This window comes from Pseudorca crassidens, chromosome Y (genome assembly GCF_039906515.1).
Source record: "Pseudorca crassidens isolate mPseCra1 chromosome Y, mPseCra1.hap1, whole genome shotgun sequence".
NCBI classification, from domain to species: Eukaryota; Metazoa; Chordata; class Mammalia; order Artiodactyla; family Delphinidae; genus Pseudorca; species Pseudorca crassidens.
In genome coordinates this window covers 19,666,980-19,686,099 of record NC_090318.1, presented here as the reverse complement: position 1 = coordinate 19,686,099, position 19,120 = coordinate 19,666,980, and the positions used below count along the sequence as shown (strand labels likewise).

Genomic DNA, 19,120 nt, shown 5'->3' with positions numbered 1-19,120 from the left:
TGTTAAGGGGGAGCTCACTGGAGTCACAGCAGGCCTCATTGTGACAACTCTTAAATAACTCACCTGCTAAATTTAAAACAAGGGCCATTCCAGCCACTCACAGAAGTGAGGTGGGTTGTGAGAAGCCTTTTATGACTTTTCAAGGACACATCAACCAAAGGTGACCACCCACTTGGGAGCTAACTAGGATATTCCATTTGCTCATCCCATGAACCTAATGTGACATGCTGGCAAACCTGGCCATCAGCACCCTGTTACTTTGGGTCACTGCAGCAGCTCCCTCCCAAAACAAGAGAAGAAAGAGAGAAGGCACGCCCACAAATGGATTCCTTCATTCAGATCCTAACCTGCCAGAGAGCCCACAATCCTCTGGACTCCCAGGCCACCTGCACCGAAGCCCTGGTTACTGAACTGGGATACCGCATGAAGCTGCTCTTTTAGCAGGCCCTCACTAGGCAGACTCGAGTGAACACCTGCAAAGCTAATGAGTTTTGTGCTCCAGCCAGGGTGAGGCCCTGTCACAAGGCTCTGAAAGGCACTGACTGCTCTGTACAGATGAATTTACCCAGATCTTGGCAGCCCACCTGGTATCCTATCAACCCAGGGTTTATTTGCTCTGACAATTATGGCCTTCATCTGGAGACCTTCATCACTACTACAGCTAATTCAAGGGTACACAGAAATAAAAAGACATGATAGCTAATGGGTATTTCAACTCTCTTCACGTGGAGGGTGGCTACAAAGCAGCAGTAACCAGGTCAGACTTTCTGCCATCAACTGTCAACTCAACTGTGTTACTATCACATAGTACTTTTCATTTCTGCAAATGAATGTATCTTATGTTATCCCACAGAAATACCTATGAGATACCAGGAACAGGATTATTCTTACTCAACACCTGGGGAAATTGCCGACAAGAGAGGTCAAACCCCAACTTCAAGTTTACATGACCTATGAAACTTAGAACTCATGTCTAATGTTGAGAGTCAAAAGGTCAAATCAATAGCCCCGGCTAGAGAAATGTAACCTAAATGTGATAACCACCTGAAAACCCTTCTCTGTTGCAGGCAAGTTGGTTAAATACATGCCTCCTAATTTTTAAGGATGGTGGCTTCTAAACAAATGATAACTGCTGTCACCAACAGTCAGAATGGTTATGAGGCCAGGCAAGTCTCCCATACAATACATTTCTGGTTTATTTTTTAACACTAGAAATTGGGAATGTCTGAAGGGTACCCCACCCATTCCCAAACAAAATCAAACTGTTTTTGTTGGCACAAATTAAAAATATCCCAGACTAAGAAAATGCTACTGTTTCAAAGGACTGTCCCACAGGGTGCTAGCTTACTTACAACTTCCCACCCACTCATGAAGTGTGCTCAGGGTCAATGGGAGACCTACAACTGGGCACTCAGAAAGGGCTCACGGGACACTGAACAGCAGCACAAATCTGGCCAAGGTGAAGGAGACACAGTTTCAGTTAAATCCTGTGTGGTGGTAAAGATGCACAGTGGCAGTAATCTATTTCACAGATATTTCAAATTGTAAGTAGGGCAATTCCAATGTGACACAGTCCTTGGAGAGCAGTGGGGTAGGGGAGAGAAGGGAAGATGGGGGGCCTTGGCTTTGGAGCCATACTGGTGAACTGCTACCTGCATAAGTAGCACTTTAACCCCTCTGGGGTTCAAATTCCTCATCTGAAGTCAAGATAATACTTGTTACTACCACACGAAAAGGCTGAAAGGATGAAATGCGTTACCATGATCTTGTGGGCTTAGAACGAGTGCTGAGACAATACAATCTACCACTGACATCAGCCATGCTAGGTGGGGAAATGCAGGTGAAATGGGCAGGGAGTTCGGAGCAAAGTCTAAGTCCCTCCTCTCATCTGCCCTTGGGCTCTCCTACCCTCTCAGGAATAGAGGTCTGTCCCCCTCCATTTCCACAACCCTGCTGCCTCAGCACCTACCCTGCAGACACTGACCAACAGCTGACCCCCATGTGTATCTGTTCATAAACAAGCCAAAATGGGGCTAGTAAGTTCTCTTCCCCTTGCTAATCAGAATCCAAAAGGCTTATTTCCACAAGCCCTGAATTATGTCAAATTTGATAGCAGATGTAAGTGAGCAAGCCTAGAGGATGCCAAACCAAGCTACCTGCTTAAACAAAGTAAATATCAGAGCGGCCTTTCTTTTCACACCCTGACTGAACAAGTCACCAAAAGAAGGGCAGCACCAGCAGGGCTAATATAAACATCCTGGGAGAATACCTAAGCCCAGCTCCTAATGTGAAGGGCGCTGGGCTCTGAATGCCATCTCCTCCCCTGCCCTGGTCCCAGGCAGTGCACCCTCCTACCGCATGTCACGGAGGAGTGGCCAGTGATTTCTGAATCTAGGAACCCACAAAAACACACACGAGGACACCCACCTCGTAGCCAAGTCGGGCAGCCCGCTGCAGGAGGGTCTCTCCAGTATTCTTATTGACAGAAAGTCTCCGTGCTTTCGGGTGCAAAGGGCGACACTGGGTTGTCTGTGGAGATGACCCTGAGTATAGCAGCTGTGAGGTCTGTGAAGCTGGCAGCAATTGCTGCACACTGTTGAAGTACTTCTGGTCCTGCTTGGCTGGTGACTGTTCGCAGTTAGATGTGAGCTCAGGCTGATTTCGGAATCTCTGGATGTTCACCTATCACAAAACCAGGCAGTACATACATTTAAGGCCATCTTCCAACAGCTGATTCTTGCCCTGACTTACAAACCTGAGAAGGAGGCACTTTTTCCTTTTCAGGTGTTTGGAGGAGGGAGGGGTGTCAGAGGGTACTGGGGAAAGGATTTCATTCGTACTAGTTTGAAACTTCATCACCACCTAGGAGATATGGTCGCTAGGACAAGTGAGTCAACTTGGGGAATGAGATCAGGAAAAGGAAAGCTTTGTTCTTTGAGAAGCAGGAAACAGGTAGGCAAGCAATAACTTATGGAGTGCCTGCACAAGCCTGATTCAGGAGGAGATGTCAAAAGGTACCTGGCTATCTGCACTGTCGCTTTTCAGTGAGGTGCACCGCCTGGGCCCCTGAGGAATCAAATGCTTGGTTTTGCACAGTCTCTTCCCAGATGTTTTCTCAGTGCCATTAGTGTATTTCTGCAGCAGCATGGCACCCTGGCAATCCTCTTGATCATCTCTGTGCAGTACACCTGGCTTATGGCTTTGTTTAATTCTCTGCTGTTTGGTATGCAACATCAAGCCTGATGTGCAGCTTGGCTGGGGCTGCATTTGGTTGCCCACAATGGTAGATAAAAGCCTCTTCGTGGGCACGGAGCTGGAGGATACAGGAAAGTCTAAAAGGGGGGGTGGAGGGGTGAGGTGTAGGGAAGGCAGAAACGTGCGTTACAAGTTTTAGCTGGTACAGGAAGAAAAAACTACTGTTAACACTGATCACTTCAGTTTTCAAAGGTATACTAATTACATTTCAAAGCCTTAATTTTTTTTTTTTTTTTTTTTGCGGTACGTGGGCCTCTCACTGTTGTGGCGTCTCCTGTTGCGGAGCACAGGCTCCAGACGCGCAGGCCCAGCGGCCATGGCTCACGGGCCCAGCCGTTCCGCGGCACGCGGGATCTTCCCTGACCGGGGCACGAACCCGTGTACCCCGCAACAGCAGGCGGACTCTCAACCACTGCGCCATCAGGGAAGCCCAAGCCTTAATATTTTAATGACTCAAATTCAAACAGCAAATAAGTTAACCCACAAAATGAGTGTCATGTTTGTCCAAAGAACCATGACAAGAGAGCAAGAGTCAGCTCTTCATGATTTTACACCCCCACCTAGTGGGCTCAGATGCAGGACCTTCCCAACCAAGGACAACCAGCCTACATTCTAAGGAACTACCAAATTGACATACTAAGGTGCTGGAATGAGGGCACTGTCACGCCACAGGGTCAACAAGACTTACCTTCCTGAGCAGCCATGGTCTGGGTAAGAAAAGCCCAAGAAATAAATCTCCCTCCTTTCAACTGAGCTCCTCACTGTACATTGCAGAAGGAAGAAGTATGGAGGCTAGTAGGATCTCAGGAGAGAACTCCCCACCTACCACGTACTACTCAGCCAACTTCGATGGTGCTCAGGTCCCGTCCAGGGCCCTTTGCCACAGACGACAGGTGACCCACCCTCCAGGAGAGGCCCCCGTGTACCTTGATCATTGTTACTGGATTTGAGGAACTCCTCCGACCAGCTTCTGTTGCCTTTGGCCTCTGCACTCGTTCTGCTGGGTTTCTCTTCAGAGATTTCACTGCTCTGGGCAATGACCTCAGGCTTAACAGCCTGGGTCACTTCCTTCCTGCCTTGCCAGGCAGGTTTGCTCTCTGCCGCCAACACCTGATGCTCCCGTTCTGTAAGATGCAGCAAGTAGCGCTGCTTTTTGGGATGGAGCCCTGTTAATTCAATGCACACCTGTCATTTCCCTCTCAGGCCAGTCATCTAATGGAGAAATAACTACAAATTAATCAAAAAGTACCCTGGTGGGGTGGGTTAGTTAGCCTGTCTTACACATCAGTAATGGGAGTATAGGAAGGGAGGAGGAGTGTGGTCACTCTCTTTGCTGGAACTTAAGTCTTGGGAGACTTTGTCTCTCTGTCTTTAGCTATCTTGGGGCTTAAGTATCTAGCAACCGGGAAGAGGAGGTACGAGCACCTTTCCAAGGGCCTGTAGGTTGTATGTAATCATTACTATACTGCCCTGGAGGTGGTATGAGAACAGAGCTCTTCCACTACAACTGTTCAAAATACAAATGCCTTATCTTCTATACTGAATGGACTAGTAACTTCATGCTTTTACAGTTGGGGGCATGAAGGAAACAACCAAAATGAGGCACGAAGCATATGCAGTCCTTTTAAGCATACATGGTCCTTTCTTTTGGCAGCAAAATCTAAGCAAGCCAAGACTGACCTGAAAACCTCTATGAAAACATATGTCCATATTTTCAATTAAGTGAAGGCTGATATAATAAACAGACCAAGTATCTACCAAATATCACCTACAGAAAGAAAAACACTAATACTCACTTGGGTCAACAGGAAAAATGATGAAGGAAAAGGGACAGTAAACAAAGTGGTGAAAGACAGCCCACATCCTTTATGGGACAAAGCATATGGTCTCTACTATATGTTCTGGGCCTACAGCCCAGGCTACTACTGCAACCTTCAAGATAAGCAGAGGAATGCAGGGAACCTGAGAAGACCAATGGCACTAGGACGAGGAACCCTTTAGCAAAGTTTATTAGTGTATGTACAGGTTCAGAGGCAACTTCAAAGAAATCAATCTAGTTACTGCTAATCCTTCTCTGTCCTCTCATCACACTTAAAGTGAAAACCGTATCACTGAAACCATGTAACTGTTACCATTTCCTGTCCAGGAGAAAGGTCCTTGATATCTCAGCACCCCCGTGACACTATGTACTTCTATCCCTTTCATTGGCACGTATGCCTTTCACGGATGTCTCAAGACAGGTGGTTTGAAGACTGATTAGCTAGGTGATATTTTGTGTCTTCCAGATGAACAACAAAACAGTTGTTGAATAGACAGGACCCTATCTTCCTTGTCATATAACTTATCATCAGATTAAGAATCAGTTTATCAGCACAAGTGTTTCAGATTCCAAGTCCAAATTTTACATTTTAACTTCAGGTGTCATGTAATCACCTGTATCTCTAATAACAGTTTCAACCATTCCTAAACAGGCATCATTCTCAAGGAGAATATTTTCTACTTAAGTTTTCACCCTCATGCAAACTTCGTAAAAGTGATATTAGTTTATATCTCACCCACCTGATTTTTTGGCTGGCATCTTCTGCCCACAGAAAATACCCAGAACACTTGTGATGACTTATTTCACATGTGCTGGCAAAGAGTGATTCACTGGTAACCTCATCTCCCTGCTCCTCACTGAATGACAGCACCCCCACAGAAAGAGCCCTTTCCTGACAGGCTCTAGGCTTCCCACCTGGTAAAACCTGCCTGGGTGCAGAGGGTGCCCCTTCACCCACCAGGTCTGGGAGCATGCAGCCCATGTGTTGCCCTTCCCGCTCAGCCAGGCATGGGACTCCTGTGCCTGAACTTACAGTCTCCTCATGCCTTGTCCCCAGGGACCCCAAAGTGTGATGTCTGTGGCGCCTCATTCTGAACTATTATCAGAAAGCTCCATTGCTAAAGTCATGGTTCACTGAAATCACTCATCCACACACACAGTTTATGTTTTCTTCTGCTTTTCACAAGAGGATCTTTTCCCAAACTAGGTCCATCCACCCTTTCCCCAAATACCCACTTAAGACACTACAAGAAAAAAAAATAGAACAACTGAGACCTTTTCAGTGCTGCCTCTCACAGCAAAGATCTGGATTCTCTTAAATGAAGCCCTCTCAAGAGGGCTCCTGAAGAACACCTATGACTGTGCAAGATACACAGGCTATACAACCTACATGGGAGAGAAGCTATACAGCACATTCCTGCAGATATCAATTTAGTCTTTTGCAATTGAGGTCATTTTAAGGCCTATCCAAATGACTACCCTTGAAGACAAAGAAGACAGACAAAGAGATATGTAGGTGCACTGACCATGAGGATCTGCCATTGTAGCTACTTTTCTAAAAACAGAAAGTCACATGTCCTTGGTCTTGCAGTCTAGGCAGATGTTACCATGACTATGTTCTTTTCTTTTCTTTTCTTTTTTTTCAGCATGCGGGCCTCTCACTGTTGTGGCCTCCTCCGTTGCGGAGCACAGGCTCCGGACGCACAGGCTCAGCGGCCATGGCTCACGGACCCAGCCGCTCCGCAGCACGTGGGATCCTCCCGGACCGGGGCACGAAGCCGTGTCCCCTGCATCGGCAGGCGGACTCTCAACCACTGCGCCACCAGGGAAGCCCCATGTCTATGTTTAACACTTGCTTCCTGCAGCACGGTCATATGATTCACAGCACATATGTCCCATAATATATCATGTTGTACCACAGTATTTCCTCACAAAAGCATCACCACGGCAACATTTACAAGTCATCACAGCAACAAAGCAACCTCTCTACTATTGAGCCATGCCCAGTTAGCACTAAACAAAATGGGGAAGTATTGATTGTTTAAGACTTACCAATGATCTAAATTCCATCCTCTGCAGGTAATTATGGAAACTCCAGCAAAAGCTAACCTTGTTAAAACTTATTTCCTCTACAGAAGAGGCATTGGGAATCTCTGTTCAAAACTCAAAGTAGTTTACAAAACATACACATGCTGTAGTGTAAGAGAGGTTTCCTGACCTAAAAAGTTTCATGAAGCTCTTTGACTCAGCCTTCTTCCAATTCCTGCCCAGCCATTTCCACTGAGCAGGTCCTAAGTCTGACCCAGCCAAACAGCTGGCGAAGAAGACCGTCACTGCGTGTTTGAGAAGGAAGGGATGAATGCCTCCTTGTCCTTCCCACTGATGGTTCCTATTTATGCACGTCCTAGTTTTAAGAACCTAACTCATATGTTGTCTTCTAAAGTGAAAATTTACCTCAACTGCCTATACTATCATAGAGTAAATGAAAATCTTGACCACCACATTTTCAAGTTAATTCACCTTTTTGTAGGCCACTGCCACAGAGATGTACCCAGAGACGTACCATATTAGAGTATTTCTAAATTCAGGGCCAGTGCTTCTTTGAAAAAGGATATATGTCCCAAGAAATAACCCACCCTAGGTGCTTGTTTCTTGGATGCCACAGCTTTCAAAAGGACAATCAACCCTTCACTCTGCAGACTGAAAGAGCAGCCTATTTCCCCCTGCAGCCACCAAACTGCAGAGTGAATTCCTTCCTCTCAACTCTGAGAATAGACTCAACCCCATTCTCATAGATGTGGTACCACACTCAAGCTACTTACCTCTCTCACTATCATTCTGGTTGTCAATGGCCTCCAGGGTTACCTTCTTCCGCTTTTTGCCCTGATTTCCTTTCAGCCTTTCCCGGTCAGTAGGGCTGAACTTGCACACCTCAGAGTCTTTGGTTGCAGGGTGGCCACATTTTCTCTCTTTCCTCTCCATCTCTGAGAAGCGCAACATTGCATGCTAGAAAGAGAATGAATATGGAAAAAGTACAGCTTACCATTAAAGATGTTTTAGTTGCCTTATCTTAAAGGAAAGTATCTCCAAAAAACGGTTTGCCTGAAAACAAATACAATTTATGAAATAAAGCTGTCTTACCGTATCCTTTTCATAAAATTTGGCATGCAAATACATATGCTGCATGTATGTATATTCATGAACACACTATTGCAAAAATACATTCTCTTTTGGAGATAAAAACAAAGATAAAACAGTAGTAAGAAGAGATGCACAATGAACAAAGATGGGCGTAAGCTATAAGCTTCCCTTCAAATATTTTGTAATAAAATTTAATTCTAAAAGTTTATGTAATATTCTAGTAAAAATAATTTGAAAAACAGAAAATTGCAGAACTGATGGTGAGCCAGGTAGATGTAATACTGTCCTTTTGCAATCCTTCTATTCATGTAATTAAGGTGGGCATTCAATGAGTCATTTACATAACTTTATCCATTTTTATAAACATGTGCCAACTTTTTTCATGACTTTACAGCAATAATTTGACTTTATTCATCTTCTAAATAATGCTAAAAATCTTGATAAATTCCTGCATGAATGATAATTCACTACTGAGTTTAGTAACAGGCTATAGCTCATTATACAAGGGGTGTGTGTGAAGGCTGCACGAATGCCACAGACATGCAGCTCCCACACACTTCCACCAACTATCACCACATAGGGCATTCTGAACAGCAATTCTAGGTATAACTGTTAACATACAGTAACAGCACAGAAATTAAAGCAACTTGTAAACATCACACAATCTTTGCAATTATTAAAACTTCTGATATTAGCATTTGAGTGAAGTCCTTTTAGAGTCTACACAATAATTTGGAGTATGCAGATACACGAACCTCCTAAGTCCTACCATGTACTCCCCTTACTGGAGACCTTTCAAACATTTCAATTACCATAAGCTTCATTAATCAAATCTGCCTACTGTCCTGCCCTACCATGTCCCCCCAATCCTCTTCATACATTTAAAACACTGACAACTACTCAACCTCCTGAAATTTGGGTGGGGGGCTCACCTGCAATGCCCACTGCTCCCGGCTGAGCTGCCTGGAATCTGCATACAGTTCAGTAGTGACACATTTGAACTGGTCACCCACATAACCAGTAGAGTTTGCAATTCTCTTTGCCAGCTTAGATGGCTTTGGTTTCAGAACTTTGATATTGTTTGATTCTGCCTCATCAACTCCATCCTTGGTATAAATGGGGGTGATGTCCACGCTCGGTGGGGCACTGCCCAAGCAAAGTGGTTTGGGATCCTTTTGGGTTTCACCAGAAGTTACCGCAGGGCCATCATTCCCAAGGCTTGGCTCCAGGAATAGAGTAAAGACCGACATCGCCAGGTTCTCCTTGTTGGTTCCCACTGGAATATTCTCCGTGCTTAAACGGAAGACAGACTGGCCTGGAGCTTGTTTGAAAGTACAAGCTTCCTGAAAGTCACTGATCTGCCCCGACTCCTCTTTCAGGGCAATAAAATCCTGGCGTGGCTGCAGGGCTGGGCCAGTTGGGGGTTTAGTGGGTTCAGCACTCTGGCCAACACTCTCAACCATGAACCTGGCTTTGGATAGGTCTGCATCAGGTTTCGCACCTGGCTCTTCCTTGAGAAGATGTACACAGATAAGACTGTCACTCCTGATGAGAGTTTTCCCTTGATTCCAGATAAGGCTTGCATTTAGGTTCTTTTCAGTGGAGACTTGTGGATGTAACGTGGTGCTGTTAGCTTCCAACACCTCAGGAAACTGATTCCAAACGGCTGAGTCCTCATAGGAGGCTCTGTCGTGGGACCAGGACAACTTCTCTGTTTTCTCTTCTTTAGTGGGCATAATGGGCTGCACCATATCCAACACATCTTGGTTGGCCACAAACTCTGGCTGGCCCAAGGGTACCCTGTAGGGCAATCTAGGCTTTGTGGCAAGGTGCCCGGGAAAGACAGTACTGTTTGGCAACAAAACTGGGTGAGGGTAGATAGGTCGCTCACCATGTAAGGAGACGCGACTCAGATGCGCGCTTTCAGGTGCTGGGTAAGGGAGGTAACTCCTAGGGTAAGAAATTGGTGGGGACCTGAACGCCTCATTTGGAGATAGAAATATTGAACTTGGTGGGAGGCCATTCTCATTTGCTTTGAAACTCGATTCTGGGTTGCTGGCTTTAGTGCCCTTGCTGCTGATGCCACTGCCATGCTTGGCAGTTGTGGCCAGGGGCTGGCCCATGTGTTGATTAAAACATGCCATGGAATCCATGGAGCTCCTGCTAGTCTTGTTGCCATCTGCACTGGCATTTGGGACTGGCAACACAAAGGCTGGGTGACCCGTGCTCAGCACTGACCCCGAAACGTTAGTGACTGCAGTACCTGTGTTTCCCACTTGGAAACGTGAAGAACTGTGCAGCTGCGAGATGGCCCAGTCCAAGGCCTTGTTTTTCAGTGTCAGGCCTTTGCCATTGTTCTCTTTGTTACACCTTGGTCCAGGCACCACCCAGGATGAGGTAGCCATGTTAGTGATCTCAGATCTACAGGCAGTACAGCTGTTTCCTGGAGGAGACAGTGTTTCTTTCGGAATCTCACTTCTGGAGAGCACTTGGCCACTTCCAGTTCTGCTGTAAACCAGGACCTTGGGAGCCATCTTTTTCATGTGGTCAGCTGTGGAAGCATCTACGCCCACCACTTCAGAAAACAAGTCTAGGAGCTTATTAGTGACATCTTTGGTAACCATCTGCTTCTCCAACACAGGAGGTGAGCAGACACCTTTTCTGTGTTCACCTGCTGTTTTCCAGATGTGCTCAGGAACTGGCTGAGTACTTCTGCCTCCTTCTGGAGTCTTCAGATATTTGCTGCTGCAGAGCCTGGCCACGGGGAACTCGCTGCTGACCGTCATATATGGCTTTGACAGGGAAATGGAGGGCGAGGTGGAAATCGTGGCATAGTGTTTATGAAATTCAGAGTAGGTGTCTGCACTGGGCTGGGAAGGAAAGCGGACTCTTGGTAAAGGCCAAGGTGAGGGGGGCAGTAGAGGAGCTGTGTCCTCCAGCTGGCCATGGGTGACTACCTTGGCAGAGAGCACCCTAGAGTGCTCACTGTTCTGAACGTGGAAATGTGAGTGGGAATTAAACAGGTTCCCAGGACTGACGTCCATCTCCCAGGGCAGGCTTTTGTCTGCACAGTGGACCAGAGGCGGGACAGGTGGAGAGTCTGAAGGCACTGGGAGCCTCACAGCTGAAGCAAGAGATGATGGGATGTAGGGACTGACAGAGTGAGGGACTGACAGTTTTCGCTCATTTGCGAAAACTGGAGAATACAGCGGCTGGGCTAAGCTGTGAGACTGCTGAAGTGGCAAGGTCTTGTATTCACTGAACAGTGAATACTTATTTGGTGAGCTGTGGAAAGGAGAGATGGCTGGCATGGCCTGCTCCATGTAAGGATTGACCCAGGGCATCTGCTGGTAATTAGCACCCCTGATGTTGAAAGGGCTGTATCTGGCACTGGCAGAGCTATCTAAGCCCAATGTTTCTCTTGTAGGTATAACGCTTTTTTGTATACTAGGTGGTGTTTTGTAAACAGCACTGAAGCTATCTGGGGGTTCTCCAGAGACAGCAGAAGCCTCCACTGTCTCGGGTATATTAAGTTTGAACTGCATCTCTGGACTTCTTTCTGAAGAAAACCCAGGGCCACCTAAAGAGCTCATGGCAGCCTCCTGACCTTTCTCTGAGCCCAGTTCACACAAGCCAGAAGATATAATGCCTTCAGGTACACAGAGCTCTTTTGGAATCTGGCCACTGCGGTCCATGCTCACCACTGCCACGCCATCGATCCAGTGGGCAGTAGTCACATCCACCTTTACAGAAAAAGAACATGGGTGTTACTTACCATTCCTTCAAAGCAGCAGTACCCACCCCAAAGAAAATCTGCAAGTTAATTTATTATGACAGCAGCCTAACATTAGAGCATCCATGGTTAAAGATGAACTAAAAATAAAATACTCACAGGGTTTGCTTTTTCCACTACTACAAACAAATCCTATCTCATGGCAGTGAAATGTGCTGCCTGCTTTCTTCACTGCTCCGTTCAACTAGCATTCTAAAAGCATGTGAAATGTTTACCCCTTTAGAGTTAATATATATTAATTAAGTCATCTATTAACTCTGAGAAGTTCACCTTCTTGGCAAAAATTCTATATTACAATTGAGAGGACACCATCTCCACCACTTTGCACTACCCTCATGGGATTCAGAACTCACACTAAACCTCCCCAGCCCTGTCAGGGTTGTGGGAGGGATTCTTTCCTGGATATAGGAAGGCACAAATTAATATAACCAGAAACAATATTCCATTGGACAACTGGAACATGGCATATTACCTGTCTCATTTCTAAATCAATGAAGAGTCTAAGGGTCAAACTGTGGTTGCATCTTTTGATTTCCTCTCCCTAGTATCTGAAGATAGTCCTGTGTTTCATATTTTACTGGTAAAAGGTAAACCGTAAGGGTCTACTTAAAGGCTCGAAATGTATCCAGCTGATGGCACTGACAGAGCCAAAGACAGAATCTCAAAGGCAGTAAGAGAAAAGTGACTCATCACAAACATGGGAACCTCTATAAAATTATTAACCAATTTCTTAGCTGAAATCTTGCAGGCAAAAAGGCAGTGGATGATAAAATTAAAAGTGTGCAAGAAAATAACTGTTAACCAAGAATACAACATTACAACATCTGCAAAACTGTCCTTCAAAATCGGAGGAAAAATTAAGGCTTTTCCCAGATTAAAAAACACACACACACAAAACAAAAACGATGAAGGAATTCATTACCACAAGAACTTCCCTAGAAGAAATTCTAAAGGGAGTCCTTGAAGTTGAAACAAAATGATGCTCTATAGCAACACAAAGTTACATGGATTACAAGATTCTCCCATAAAGTTAAATACCCAGGTAAATAAAGGACCTTGTACCACTGTAATGTGGGTCCATCTTTTAACTCTATTATGAAACAAAAAAATTATATCTATGTTAATGGATACAATATATATAAAGACATAATTTTTGACACCTATATGGAGACAGTGAACCTAAAAATACATAGTTTTTATACACCATGGACGCTACCAATCTAAAATATATTATTACTACTGAAAGATGTTTTATATAATCCCCACGGTAACCAGAAAGAAAATATGTATAGAATATACACAAAGGAAATAAGGAGGGAATCAAAGCATATCACTACAGAAAGTTGACAAAACAAAGACATTAAAAGAAGAAATAAGGGACCAAAACACTCAAGACATACAGAAAACAGCAAAGGTAACAGTAAATCCTTCCCTATCAGTAATTATTTCAAATGTAAATTAATTAAACTCCAGTCAAAATAAATACATTGACTGACTTGATAAAAAAAAAAAAACACAGGATCTAACTATATGCTGTCTAATAGAGACTCACTTTAGAACACTTGCCAAAAGACGCATCCTAGGACCCTATAAACATCCCCTACAACACCACCCCCACATTTGCACAGGGCAAAGACTGCTCCCAAAGTTGTGACCACCAGAAGTTCTTGGACCTCTCACCTGCTCTGCCCCTGCCATCTTGACCTGAATTATCCACTCCCCTCTGTTTGCACCTAAACAAATTTAATTTCGCTTATGGTCTTTAATTTTAGCATGACCATCACTGCATGTAAATCAATTATGACGATCACCATCTAAATCGTCCCCTAATCCTAAATCAGGGTAAACTGATCACTGTTCGCCTCCTGTCTTTTGGCTCACAAATTATATTTTGTCCTGTTAGGACCTTCTCCAACCTGACTTCCCACACCTGATCACCGGGTGTGCAACACAGAGGTGCCGAGTGCCAGTGTTAGCTTGGGAGACACAGCTCGATTCACTCTATTATAAAGAAGAAACTAACACACCATTGTAAAACAATTATACACCAATAAAGATGTTAATAAATAAATAATTAATTAAAAAAAAAATAAAGGAAGAACATTCTACTTTCTGTTACCCTCAATGAACTCTTACTCAACAAAAAATCAGATATTCCTCCCAAGGAACACCTTGGGGACAACCAGCAAGCCTGGCCTGACTTTGGAGAGGTCAATGGATCACTCACTCCCCTGGGCAAACTGAGGAGTCCATCACTCCAGCCCCAGCTGCTTCTCATTGTGGTGGCCACAACCTAGGAGTCAGCAAGGTACACAGTTGCAAACAGACAGACTCCCAGAGGCCATAAACATTGGCAAAGAAATTGGGGTGGCCCAAGTCAGCATCTGCCTCCATTCCAGGCCCTAACCATGTGAGGGAGTGGCTAGGGCCCTGAAGCAAGGAGAAGGTGTGTATTTGCTGAAAGCACCACCCTCCTTCCCATCTGAGGCTCCCAGGGCACCAATATGACCTGACGCCTAACAAACAAAGGGCCTTTCCTCCTTAGGACAGTGGTAGAAGAGTCAACCCACTGCCCTCCATGAAGCAATGTCATGAGGACCATCCCGGCAATGCTGGAGTTTGGGAAGCACTGCATCCCACTGTTCCCTGCACTGCCTGATCCCACACAAGCTTCATCCATGTGTGAGCCTCCCAATAAAAACTGGAATGCTGGGATGGGCTCAAACAGAGGCAAACAGACTCTGCAGGCAAACCAGGCTGGAATTTAAGTGTGCCTCTAGGGTTGTCAGGCACCTGCTAATCCACCCTACAAGTGCCATATTCCCTTGGTCTCCTCCAGAAAAAAAAAATAAATAAATAAAGCATCCCAAATTAAAAGGCAATAATTACCATTTATTCCTCCCAGAAGCAGTACTTCTTTCAGTTCTGTCCTTGTCCACTAGGCCCTGCTCCACCTAAGCAACAGAACCACAAGCAATATACACTCCCCATTACCACAAAGTAGAAAGATATTCCTCTTTTTCCACCACCATCCATCCACTAAAGGTCAATAACTCAAAATCTCTTAGAAGTGTTCCTTTATATTTAACACATACCCTATCCCCAGCTTGAGAGAAGAAAATATAACCAGAAGCAATTGAGGGCCATCCTACTTAGCTAGAACACTTTGCCCTTCCTGGCCAAAGATGCACTACTTCACTGTAAGTAAGTTTGTGAATGAATAGTTGGGCCCAGGCTTCGCTGCCTGTGTTGCTTTCACTGAGCAGGAAAGTTTTTGTCAAGCACTGAGGAATTTTTGTCATTCAGACTGTGTATCTAACCATGAATATTTGTATTTGAATTATTTTTGTTTCCAAGTGACCCTCTTCACATTTTTAAAATGACTTTTGTCTCTAGAAACATCTTATAAAAATTCTGCCCAGTTTTCAATTCAACAAAATCCTGTATCTCGTCTTAGAATGCAGCAATACCTTATGTCCTCTGTATTTACATACCCATGTTTACTTCTCAATTGGCCAGTTATCTCTAGTTTGGTACATCATCCGAGTCCACCTGTCTTGATTTGTTCCAGCACATGTTAATCAGGGGAACTTCTTAATCTAAATATTCCTAACATATACAGCTTTCTAGGTCCTTATGGCGTTTTTGTTCCGCCTATTGCCTATAACATTACACATTCCCAAGCCAGAACAACACAGGTTTACAAGGGAAAAAGAGACAGTAGATTCAAGAATTAGCAACTTTTATTTCCAGGGTGTAAAATGTGTTATCTGTAACCCACCCACTCAAGTTTTGGAAAGAACTAGACAAATACCTGCATCAGTATATTAAGTTTTTAGACCAATCCAATACTGGCTCCAAAGCATCCACATATTAGTCTCCAATTCCTGTTTGGAGGCTGTCTCCCTGCCCATTTCTCATCTGTCTCCCCCAAAAGGTCATGGTTGAAGGTGTGTCTATTTATACATATGACTCAAGGTCCTCTTTGTTCTCTCCAGTGGCTACCTGTACACACTGCTCTGGTATTTTAGGCTTAGGTCTTCCTTCTGCATAAACATTGGTCAGGGTCTCTATGCAACCACAGAGCTCTACGCAGACTTTCCTGTATTTGAAGACCAGCATGAATCCTTTCTCTGAATACTGGGGTTAGTACTCCAAGTTCCATTCCTTAAGGGAGCATGCCTATTGTGTATGTTCACTGTTACCCCACTAAGAATGACCAAGTAAAACTAGACACTCTAGCACCTGCTTTTGGTACGTCAAAGAATTAAACCCCATGCACCTGGATGTGAACAGAAAAGAAAAGAAAGTAGCAGGCCAAGACTGCCATCCTTTCCCTATGGAGGATACTCTGCCTCCAGGAATATCCATCAGACTTTGTTCCACCACCTTGTCCATTATATAATTTCCAGTACCTCTACAGGGTTAAGAGCAAAGAAAACCCAGAAGCCTTCCTTCCACTTTGCTCCATGAGACCTGTAAGGCTGGGTTGCACAATCCTGCTAGTGGGTGTTGGCCAGCGCTTCTGCATCCCACCCTTCCCCCAGCTACCAGTCTTCCTCCTCTCCCCCTTCTTCAGCCAGAAGGAGTGTCCGTTTCTGTCGAACCAATCTATTACAAGCACACCAACAATCCTCTCGAGGGCGCAGTACAGTCCACGGCGGACACAACCAAGCAACCCTGATGACGCCTACGTGGTGGGGGTCGGGGACATACATGCACCCGAAGGCACTAGTGCATAGGTGTTCCTTCCCGGGCCAGCCTGGCTGCCTGCGCAGTCACAGTGCTGCATTCTAGGATATACACACACGTATGTAGTCTATGTATAAAGTTTATTTACTTATTTATTTTCTTGCCTAATCCCCAAGCGGGCAAGGAGCACAGGCGTAGCGCTTCGACAAGAGTTTAGGGAGGGAGGCAAGGAGGAGCTGGTCGGCAGCGACGCGAAGCAGAGCAAGTTAGACTTGTGTCCAGGCGACAAAGAGCGGGAACAAAGGGCTGAGTGCTCGGCCTTTACGCGCAGCGTATAACGCGTCAGTCGGGATAAGTTATGCTACCCTCATGGCCGTCCTCACTGCCAGTAACCCTCCACTTGCCAGCGGAGCTTTTCTCAACCGGTGCCTCAGGGACACAGCCCAGGAGGCACAGAACTGGCCCTCACTTCAAAAGTCTAGAGAGAATGGCCAATGACCTGTCGAATTCATTCATCAGAACATTTATTAACTCTCAGGCACCCAGGGCCTCAAAGGACCTCAATGTGCCCCACACAGTCCCAGCCAAAAGCGCCAAAAAGCCTCAGGACCTACTTCCCAATGGAGGAAATCCCGGCTTAGGAAGGCATATAGTTAGTTACACAAGGGCGACCAGTCTAGGAATAAACATCAACCACCTATTAATAATCGCCATCTCCTGCGCTCCTCTAAGCAGTGAAGTAAGTGTCCGAAGTAAATACGAGAAGAAACATGAGAAAATCCAGACCACACAACGGGTGGGAGTGTAGTGCGAAGGCTGGAGAAGCTAGTTATAATTGAAATCTCCGAGTATGAGCACCTATTTAATGACCTACCATTTAAATGCCCTCCACATACGGAATTCTGTCACAGCAAAAGAAATCCAACAGACGCAGCGTCCATTTTCAGAGGGTAGGGCAAGTGTCAGAAATAAATATATCTGTGCTGGCCACTCAGCACACTTTCTGGGATGATGCTGTTTCTTCCTCATTTTTAGTCCCATGTCAAGAAGCTTCTCCAGGGACGCAATACCACTTGTCCTGCCCTAGCCTCATCCCCAAAAGGGGACAAATGCAGCTAAAACACAGAGCTGTCTCATTCACACTACTCTATACAAATACCTACTTGAAGCGAGCTAATTCCTCTCTGAGCTTTGTTTTAAAATACAGCCCTCGCGTATTTAAATACACCTCTTCAAATAATTCTCCTTCTGCTCTCCTCTTCCCCCTCCCTCATCCATTCTGCAACCGCCACCCTTAAGACGCCGAACGCCAATACAGGCACTCAGCGTCTAGTTGCAAATCGCGAACTTTCTGGAAAAACCTCTTTAATGGTAAATTTACCCTGAGCCTACAAGCCAGGGAAGGTGTTTGTCTCCAGAGCCCCGGAATGTGCCGTCTGGCAAGCGACAGGCGGTGAGCCAGCCGGAACAACGCTCGCGTCCAGCCGCACACCTTGCACACAACAGGGGAACCGAGTAGCCACCCGCAAACCCCAACCCACGACCTCACGCCGCACACGGATATTCTTCTTCCACTCCCAGGAACTTATAACCAAAAATTCAGAACAGCAACGCCTGAGAATGGAGACAACCGTTAAACTGTATTTACTTATCAACATGTCTAACCCGACGGCGGATCACCCGAATGGGAACCCCTTACTTTGTTCTGTTTCCTGGCAGTTGGTTTGAGATGCCGCGCCGAGCGCTACCGTTGCCCTAGGTCTCGCTCCGCCGCGTCCTGGACGCTCGCTACGTAATCTTAAAACACGCACCCGCCGTGGCACTAATTCTAGGGAACTATCCATCCGCCAAGAGGTAAGGCCGGGGAGGCGGCGTGTCTTCAGAGAACCAAGTCCAAAAAAGAAAACCGTGGAAATCCGCCGCCTTCTTTTTCCTGCTCTCGAGAGAATGCAGCAGAGCTTCCAGCCCAGCTCTCTCCCCTTAGGCGAACGTCTTCCGCAGCGCAGTCCCCAGGCAAATGGCGGGGCCCCTTTCACACCCTCCCGTTCTTCCCCGGTTTCCATGCGGCGCTGCTTAAGTTGGCTGCAGTTTTAATTACTTCTAGCTATGAAATAAAAACGAGAGCGAACAATGCAGCCAAAGGGACGCGCGAAGGAGAAAGCCTCACAGGATGCGTGAAAGAATCCGCGAAGAAACCGGTGCGGGAGTCCGAGGAAAGGCAGCCAACTACAGCCCGAAGCTCCTTAAAAAGAGTATGAAGCTACGGCCTCCTGAGTGAGAGGGTTCCGGCGCTGACCTGAAGTCCTCAACTAGGGACTGGCGAAAAGTGGGTCGAGAGGGAAGTTGCGTAATTGGGTCATGGAAAGGGATATGTTAAGAAGCGAAGGGGGTCCGGCTGAGGAAGCTTCGGGAGCGGCAAA

At 45.8% G+C, this 19,120-nt stretch overlaps 1 protein-coding gene across 1 annotated transcript in view; it reads right to left on the bottom strand.

Annotated features, from left to right (window-relative positions):
• The window catches only part of LOC137217909 (BCL-6 corepressor-like), a 51,174-nt gene extending 32,411 nt beyond the window's left edge, over positions 1 to 18,763 (bottom strand). The window contains exons 1-7 of the mRNA XM_067724902.1: positions 18,512 to 18,763; positions 9,148 to 11,958; positions 7,897 to 8,080; positions 7,127 to 7,203; positions 4,182 to 4,440; positions 3,019 to 3,332; positions 2,428 to 2,682 (exon numbers count right to left, since the gene is read on the bottom strand). Of these exons, the coding sequence (XP_067581003.1) occupies positions 2,428 to 2,682; positions 3,019 to 3,332; positions 4,182 to 4,440; positions 7,127 to 7,203; positions 7,897 to 8,080; positions 9,148 to 11,958; positions 18,512 to 18,763 (4,152 nt within the window). The remainder of the gene's footprint in view (positions 1 to 2,427; positions 2,683 to 3,018; positions 3,333 to 4,181; positions 4,441 to 7,126; positions 7,204 to 7,896; positions 8,081 to 9,147; positions 11,959 to 18,511) is intronic.
• Positions 18,764 to 19,120: the final 357 nt, after the last annotated feature.